Source organism: Arachis ipaensis, chromosome B04 (genome assembly GCF_000816755.2).
Source record: "Arachis ipaensis cultivar K30076 chromosome B04, Araip1.1, whole genome shotgun sequence".
NCBI classification, from domain to species: Eukaryota; Viridiplantae; Streptophyta; class Magnoliopsida; order Fabales; family Fabaceae; genus Arachis; species Arachis ipaensis.
The window spans coordinates 26901294-26910865 of NC_029788.2; the positions used below are offsets into that span (position 1 = coordinate 26901294).

At 38.7% G+C, this 9572-nt stretch overlaps 1 protein-coding gene across 9 annotated transcripts in view; it reads right to left on the reverse strand.

Annotated features, from left to right (window-relative positions):
• LOC107639175 overlaps positions 1-7502 on the reverse strand; it is a 10225-nt gene extending 2723 nt beyond the window's left edge. Inside the window, exons 1-3 of one of the 9 annotated variants that reach the window (XM_016342618.2) lie at positions 7350-7463; positions 7046-7290; positions 1434-1543 (exon numbers count right to left, since the gene is read on the reverse strand). In XM_016342618.2, coding sequence (XP_016198104.1) covers positions 1434-1509 — 76 coding nt within the window. In that variant the 5' untranslated portion in view covers positions 1510-1543; positions 7046-7290; positions 7350-7463. Of the gene's footprint in view, positions 1-1433; positions 1544-1781; positions 1885-2553; positions 3176-6006; positions 6025-7045 lie in introns of those variants that run through there. The other 8 variants (XM_021121046.1, XM_016342619.2, XM_021121044.1 and 5 more) reach the window with 8 other exon arrangements.

Here is a 9572-nt window from a genome sequence, read left to right on the forward strand (position 1 = left end):
AAGGGAGGGAACAGTCGGGGACCCAAAAATCAAATCACAGGTTGAAGAGTACTCGAGGGTTCGAGGCAATCCATACAAGGCTAGAATCATAAAGAATGAGATACTTTGTTCCAACTCTTTTTCTATAGTTGTTGCAGGAGGCAACAATTCATTGAAATCGTGGAGAGCACCATGAATTTTTTCCCAAATAAGCAGACATAGGACCATCAACTTGACAAGGGCAATGACATTCATGAGGCCTTGGCAAACTATATATGACCGCCGAGTGTCATTAGTATAAAGGGCATCAGCCTGCATCTAGACGACTTAACAAGTGACATGCACGAAAAATTTGCTTAATAGAGGGATGGATGATGCTCTTGATGAGGCTGCAAAGTTGCGCATCAATTTTAGCCTGTTTGGGACTAGTGAGCCAAAACATATCAAAATACCACGAGTCATAATTACTACCATCCAATTTGTCTGTGGTAAGAGGCACACTAACATAATTAGTGAAAGTGGGGGTTTTTGCAGTGGAAGTAGAACTTGCAGCAGCATGGGAACAAAAAGGAATGACCGATAGAGAGGGAAAGAAATCAAAGAATCCAGGGGCAAAAACAAAAATTAAAAAAAGGCAAGGTCAAACATGATCGGATGAGAAAAACAATCAGATCTGAAAAGTAGACAGTGAGATGAGCACGATGGTGGGTGTGGCAATGGAAGGTGACGGGGATGCACAAGCAGAAGGGATGGCGGTGGGTGTGCTGCAAGGAGAAGAATTGGCACGTGAAGGGGCGTCAGAAGGCAGACAGAAGTTCCGGTTTAAGGGCTGAGCAGCACATGCCAACACAACTCCAATGACATAAGCGTTGTGGAAGCTACAATGGAGGAACTGGCGGAGGAAAGCCGAAAAATAAAAGTAAAAAAAAATGGTGCTGCCAGAGTAACTCACATAGGGCAGGAGAGGTTCTAGCAACTGAAAAGATGCACGATAGCCAGGGGAAAAGAAAATGAGAAAAGGACAGTGTGTCGCCTTGGCACACGAACTAAATAAGCTTTTCTCTTTAAACACTGGACACCATGGTAAATGTGAGAGGGAGAAAAAGACATAAGAATCCTGTGTGTTGGTTACCCAGCAAAGGCAAGTTTATACAGTTTGGAAGAGGGAGTCTGTACATAATTACAGGATATGCACAATTAGCTATCATATCATAACAGACCCTATAATATCCTAACTCATTTATTCATAGATATTCTAACATCTCCAATGAAGAAGAAATTTAGAAGAGAAAAATATATTTACAATTGGATAAAGTCAAGAACAAAATAAGATTAATTAAACATAAGTTTTCTCCAATTAAAAAGGGAAAGACAGACTTCAAAACATAGTTTCTTGACAGTTTAACAAATCTGGTGAAATAAAATTCCATCAAAGCAAAGTCAAGAATGCTTACCAGCAGCACTTCCAAGAGCACAAGCCCAAAGAATTCTCATGGACCACTTGTCCCCGACAACTCCTCTAGCTCCCATGTCATCAAGAGAAGGGAAGAAGCTTTGGTCTGAACTGCAAGGTAAGATGGGGAATTTTATGGATGAAATACTTAGCTAAAGTAAGATAAATAAAAACTTGCTGATCTATCTATTCATGAATATCAAATCTTCATCACAGGCTAAAGAGGGTGAAGAGCTATGGTGTAGCCAAATAAAAAAGATAGCAAAAATTGTAAAAGAACTCGAGGATTTCATTCAAAAAATGAGAGGATCTATTCAAGAGCACCTCTCTAACTCTTTGTAAACCGTACCTTCTTGTCATTTACTGTCTCCAATGCCTTTTGAGACTTAAAATATTCTTTTCTTCCACCCTCAATTATCAACTATTTCCCCATGCATTCCCTATTACCCCACTTTCCTCCTCAAGAATTATCATTCGCAACATAAACATAACATGGTCAATAAATTAGTCAAACAAACAAAGTTTATTAACATTGAAGGATTAGTTCCCACCAAACATAACTCTAGACTATTCATTAATCAATAGTTAGTTACAAACTCCAAGACAACTAGAACTTTAGAATAGAATCCTACAACAAACCTGTTCATACTATATAACTCCTGAAGAATGACAAATGAAAGCTCTCCCACACTCAGTGCATTCTATGGAGTAAACAAACATATTCTGATATTCATATAATTAGGAAATAAAATATTCAGAATAAAGCATGGGGTGCTGGGGAGAGAATATAAGAATATAAGATTCTATCCCATCATTTAGCAGACACCAAAATAAATAACCAAATACACGTAAAAATAAAATCAAATAACAGCAAAAACAAATTCCACACTTTCAAACGAGTGAAAAGCTAAGAAAAGAAATTGTCAACAGTGAATTCAATAACATAGACATAGGCTTAAACCCAACAGAATGGAGAATGGGTCCCGGAACGCACTCCCAACACACGAAACGAACTCTCAATTGATATTGAAAAACGTAAAAGGCAGAGTTCATCTTGAATCACTAGGAACCGTGCTACTATCAGCAAACAATTGATTGAGAAAGGGAAGAAAAGGGATTACCTCAGTTACTCTAAAAAAGGGTTTGCTCACCGCAGGAATGAAAAAAATGTCCACTTTCCAGGTAGTATTCTTGTGGCAACGGATCAGGTTGTCAATTTGGGGATTGGGTGAACTGATTCGGGTCAGCATTGGTGTGTTATAAGGAGTATTTCAAGGGCAGTCAAAAACAAGCCTCGAATAGAGAGATTCACGCTTTTTTTTGGGACATGAGCCGAGTCCTACACAGAAGAACCCGAACCCGATAAGTCCCACCCAGCCGGAAACCCGATCCCCAACCCTTCCCTATGCTTGAATTCTCTCCCATGAAGTGGGAAAAATCACGAGCAGGTATTCAAAGCCACCAATTGCCAAGCTCCGTTACTAGTGAGACCCACCCACCCCTGCTAATGCCATTCGAAGAGAATATCAATGCTGCACTTTCCTTCTTGGATATTCTAAGGCCGGAGAACAGATGGAGCTAGACCAAGCTCAGAATTCCACCACAAATGAACCACGAAGAACCGGTCCATCATACCCGAGTGGCTGCACAACCGAACATTGCGCACAAGGAGCATCAAATTCTTCTTCTTCAGTCAGGATATATCCCTGCCTCAGCCGTAATTTGTTTGGGACTTGAAGCCTTCAAACTGCGACGCTGAGGAGGCGAGAAGATCAGGAATTTTGAATTTGGGTTTACCAAACAAACCCGGATACCCACCCGACCCGACACCAAACGCAGCCCAACCCAGCTCTAAACTACCCATCTCCCTCTTCACTATAAGACCTTGCATCCTTTCTTCCCCATAAGCGCGGCCGTTTTTCCCCCTGCCTTGCCGACGAAAGCTCTCCTCGCCAAAGTTGTGGTCACATCCGGTTCAGTTATAGCATCTCCAATGTGCATTTTCAGTTCAATTTTATTTTGGTCTTTCATCAGTATTTGCATAACTATGTCATAATCATAAATAGTAATTCAATAAGGCTCCAATTGGAAGATAATTGAGATTGATAGACAGATACTAAATTAAATTTCTATATTGTGTTTGATGCAAGGTTTTGAAAACCGGACCAGTGATCGAATTGTTCTAACTACTAGTTTACTAGTTTATTGGTCTAGCCGGCTCAACCGGAATAACCGTTTTATAATAAAATAATAAATAAACATACTAGTTTATTGGTCATTCAACTTTAATGAGGATGAACTAAAGCACAAACACAACACAATTAAGCCCAATAAAAACACAAAACGGCACAATTCTAGCAGCACAGCACTACGCAAAAAAGCACAAAAACAATTAAGCACAAACACAGCACAAACCCTAAACCCTAAATCCTAAAAATTTGTAATGACGGCAAACACAGCACAAATGCAGCAGAATATATGAAAGACTAATAATTAATAATTTATAAATTTGTAATGGGGATGAACTAAAGCACAAACACAGCACAATTAAACACAAACAAAGATTAATGAGGATGAATTAAAGCACAAACACAGCACAATTAAGCACAATTAAGCCAATAAAAACACAAAACAGCATAATTCCAGGGTTCCAGCAGCACAGCACTAGGCAAAAACAACACAAAACACATAACAGCAGCACAGCAGAGCAGCCAAAGCTAATCAATAATCAATTAATCATTCAGTAAAAACCCAAAACATTCAATAATTATTCAATGATCAATATGATTTCTGAACAGAGTATGACGGAGAGCGGTTAAGCGTGACGGACGACGGCGACCAGATGACGGCGACTAGACGACGGCGAGCAGACAAAGACCAAACGATGACCACACCAATGGTGAATGAGGAGACGGGTTGGAGACTTGGAGCAACACGAGCAGACGAGGACGGAAGCTCCTCAGCGTGACAGACAGCGGCGGAAGCGCAGCTGAGCAGACGAAGACGAAAGATGCCGAGCTCAAGGAAGAAGCTGCGATCGGTGACAGCGAACAGGGGTTAGAGACTTGGAGCACGAGTGAAGCTAGATGGACGGACGGACGACGGACTTTTGAGTGCGACGGACGGTGGCTTCCACTCCTTGCGGCGGTGGTGTAGGCTTAGAAGGCTAGGGTTTTTTTGGCTCTTTGTTTCTGTGATTTCCAAGGTTGCCAGAACCAGACCGGTCAATGAATCGGTAAGGTAACTGATTCACTGGTTCAATGGTTCAACCGGGGTTCAACCGATTTAATTAAATATTAAATAAAAATTATTAAAAATTTAATATGTAATTTTAAATATTTGAATTCAATAATTTGTAAACTAATAAAATTTAAATTTTTACAATTTTACATAATAAGACATAATAAACTATTCATAACAACTTCAAACATCAAAATTTATCACTAAACAAAATCAGAAGCCAAAACGCATAAAAATAACAAACACATAATGTTCTACAAAAAAAAACCAACATTAACAACATATATTTTTATTGTATGAAACGAATTTAACTCAGAAAATCATTTTGTGATTGCATCTTCAAAATCAGAAAATCAGAAACTAACAAAATTAATCATCAAAAAAATTAACTTAGACAAGCAGCAGCAATTCAGAATATTAATCCCAGCAACTCAGAATCACAAAATCAGTATTATACTAACTCAGCAACTCAAAATAGTAAACCCAATAACTCAGAATCACAGAATCAGTATTATACTACCTCAGGAACTCAAAATAGTAAACCCGGCAACTCAGAATCACATAATCAGTATCATTTAAAAAAAATTCAAAAACAAGCAAAAATAAATTGAAGTACCGGCAGCGAGGGAGAAAGGAAGTGACGGTGACGACAGAATCAGAAATGACAGCGACGGAGAAGGAAAGTGAGCTCAAACAGAGAGACAGAGAGAGCTTGAACAAGAAAGTGAGCTCGGACAGAGAGACAGTGAGCTCCGATAGACAACGACCAACGAACCCAGCAATCCTTCGCGACAAAGACGCTAGGAGCTCGATGCAGCCCTTCGTTCGACGGCCAGGAGAGGAGGAACGTCGAGAAGATGGCCGAGCAGACTTTTCCACCGGCAACGATGGCACCCACGGCGAGGAGAAGGGTTCGGCAACGAGTGTGAGTGATGGGTTTCGAATGGTGGCTAGTGGGTGGTGAGCTGGTGGCTGTTGGAACTTCGAAGAGAAGAGAGGGAGTGAGGGGATCAAGGTTCTGAAAACCGGACCGGTCATTGAACTGCTCTAGTTCTGGTTCACTGGTTCATTGGTTCAACCGTAGTTCAACCAGAAAACCGTTTTATAATAAACACCTGATTCTATAAAAATTCAATGAATAAAGCAACTGGTTCTAAACACTCTTCTACTGCATTTTTTTACTTCAAAAGGGGATCATAAACAACTAGTTCTATGAATAAACAAACTACAATGATATGCAATGCCAAAAATAGGCCAATGATGAAATAATAAAGGGTTTCTCTCTTCAATTCTATGTTCAAGCTTGTAGCAGACCAGAATCAACAGAGTAATACCATTGAAATAGTCTTCCTTCTTAGTTCTTATATACCTCAAAGAATTTCCTACAAAATGAAAATTGAACACAACACACAGCCTTAAAACAAAAACAAGACAACACTCAAAAATCAATCACCTCTTCCAAACACAGCCTTAAAACAAAACAGAACAACATTCAGAGTTTGAGCATTGATCACAAAAAATTGATTTCTGAAACAAAACAAACAATCAACAAAACAATGAAAACAGAATTTTATTTCCTTTAGAAGAAGAAAACAATGAAAACATGAAGCATATAATAAATCAATGATCACCAATATCCAGCAATAATCTCAAAGACAACAATAAATACACAACAACAATTTAGCAAATAAACAAGAACAAGACCTAAATAGAGAATCCAAATTAAATCGCAGCAACTTAACAATTTAGCAAATTAAAACAACAGCAGCCCAACAATTTAACAAATTGTCAACTTAACAAGTTCAAGAACAGAAAATCACAACAAAAACAAAAAAAAAAAATTAAAAATAACAGAGGAACAACAGAACAACAGAACAACAGAACAACAAGACAAGAACAATTAGCAAATGAACAAGTTCACAATAACAGTAAAAATTTACCAGAAAAACACTAATGCAAGTGGAATCATCATGCTAATATGTTTTCTGCAAACATGCTATTTATGCAGCTAAAATTTCCTAATTACTAAAGATCCAATTATTCTAATTTCACATGCAATCGACTTACTAAGTTTCTAAAAGCTAGAAATTATAAATCCAACCAGAAATATGGTTAAAGCATTTCATCAAACATGTTGAGTGCGGTAAAATTAAAACGAAATAAGAGATTCAAAACTTAATATCAATGTGATAGAGAAAAGAACATAACTATTGTATACTTTACTTCAGTCTATGAAAAAAATCCAAACCACTGCCAAATCAAATAGTTACTTATTGTAATAGAAATCAGAAGTTGCAGAGTTTGAAGCAGAGTATTAGTGTTGTGTTAGTGTTGTGTGAGTGTATTGTCTGGTTGCGGGTTTAGGGAACTCACGACGGCAGACAAAAGAGAGCAGTTCGACGGCTAGGTGGAGCACGCGGGTTGGTCGCAGAGTTTGAAGCAGCGCAACGTGGCTTCCAGACGAACGCGAATGCGAACTCGAACGGTGAACGGCGAGTGAACGCGAACGGTGAACGCCGAGCGAACGTGAACGGCGAAGAACGCGAACGAAAATGCGAACGTAAACGGCAAACAAACGGCGGCGGAAGCGCGGCTGAGCAGACAAAGACGACGGACGCCGAGCTCGAGGAAGCAGCTGCGATCGGTGACAGCGAACAGGGGGTTGAAGACTTGGAGCACGAGGGAAGCTACATAGACGGACGGACGGCGAACTTTGAGTGCGACCGACGGCGGCAGTATGCCACTCCTTGCGGCGGTGGTGTAGGCTTACAGTGCTAAGGTTTTTTTTGGCTCAGTTTATGTGATTTCGTTCTGAATTGAAGGAAAAAAAAGGGAGAAAGGGAGAAAGAAACGGAGGAGCTTCCGTGTTTGTGTAAACCGGCCGGGTCTCGGTTCGGTCCGAACCAGCCAGCCAGTTTAATGGTTTTCTGATCAACGGTTTTACATATCTGACCGGACTGTTAATGTTGTCAGTTTGCGGTTATATTCGGTCCGATTTTTAGAACCATGGAGGGGATCAGGGACAGATTAGGATTTTTTGAGTGAGAGGAAAGAAAGGGAAGAGGGGGGTTGGATTTCACATTTCAGCATTTCTGAAGGTAGAAAAAAATAAAAACTTCAAAACAACGTTGTTTCTCTCTTCTTTCTTTTTTTCCTAGCGTCAAAACGACGCCATTTTTTTAGGAGTATGACAAAATCATATTTTTAAAAATCCCGCTTCATTCACTAGTTAACCATTAGTTCGGCCAATTCTTAAATCGATATTTTGTAGGACGGTTCTACGAGTCAACCGGACTGGTCAGATGATCGGGTTAATCGGTCAGTCCAATCTGGTTTTTAAAACATTGGTGATTTTTTTCTAAATGAAAGAAAGAAATAAAGAAAGAAAAGGAGAGAGGGGCTTTTAGAGTGAGTGAAGAAACAGAGGAGATTCGTTTTCCATAAACCGGGGGGTGCCGGTTCGGTCCAATCGGCTAGTTTAGCAGTTCTCGAACGATTTTTGAAAGGGTGGTTTTTCAATATAGATCGAACTGCAAAGTCTTACCGGTTCCTTATTAGACCGGTTTGACTGGTCAATTTAGTCCGATTTTTAAAACCATGGTTTGATGCACAGTGTACAGGACTCAATATCCTGTTTTATTCAAGACACATATAAAGATCCAAATAAATAAAATTACTTAAATACCCTTATTAGTCAAAAATATAAAAAACAAAATAAACTCTAATCCCCACCCTACGCCTCTGTCTCTCTCTTCCCCCTCTCTATCTCGCCATTAGCCCCTTGAACTTATCTCGCCATGGTTGGTTCTCCCCTCAATGTCGTGCGCATTCTTGTCCCCGTCTGTTCTTGCCATCACTGAGTCTTCTCCTCATAGTCGCAATCATTGTTCACCGTTGATTCTTCTCTTCACCTCGTTGTGTTAGCCCTCACTATCTCAAATCCTCCCCATGTCAGCTCATCGGTGTCTCAACTCTTCACGTGCTGAGTCTTCTCCTTGCCTCACTGTCGCAGCTCCTAGCCATCTTAGATCATCGCCGCTTGAGCTCGTCACTGTCTCAACTCATGATTGTCCTAACTTCAGACTCTATTTTAATTCTTATATCACAATCATGAGGTTCATCACGTTCAATAGTTGGGAGGAGACTTCAGTTCTCTATTGGTTGGTTATCTGGTGGATTCACTACCAATGTCGGCAATAATGAGGACAACAGTGGTGGAGGAAATGGAAGTTTCAAGAGCAAGGTATGGTGTGGGAGGAAAGGGAAGGTAGGGTTAGATTTGGAATTTGAAATGTTAGAAGAAGGTATTTTTGAAAATATGTGGTATTAAAATTTTAGTTTTCGTTACAAAAAATTTCAATCACTATGTCCATACTTTTTTATGTACTAAAGGAATTAAAATTTTGCGTTCTAGGACTGAAATTTTCTAACCACTAAATACAATATTGAATCTAGTCCCCTAGTTCCAATTTCAGTTTCTGAAAACAAACACTATTTAATAAATATAAGATTCATTAATTTAATAGTTAATATCAATTTCTTTTAAACTTTATATGAGATGATAAATTTAATCCATTTTTTACCAATATCATTTCATTTATCATTTCTAATATGAAATGAAATTTGGAGTAATTCTCATTTCATGTACATGTCAAATTTAAAACTACAAAAAAAAAACACTCATTTGAGTTGTTCTTATTTATATAGATTTTTAATTCCAAAATTAAATGGTTCGAATTACAATTGCGAGTAACGCACCAACCATTTAAAAATTTAATGATTCAACAGTGATCAAATCAATATAATTTAAATTTAAAATAAAATTATTTAAAATATAAGATATAATTTCTATATATCTTAATTTAATAATTCAATGACAATTCAAAATTCCACTTTTCAC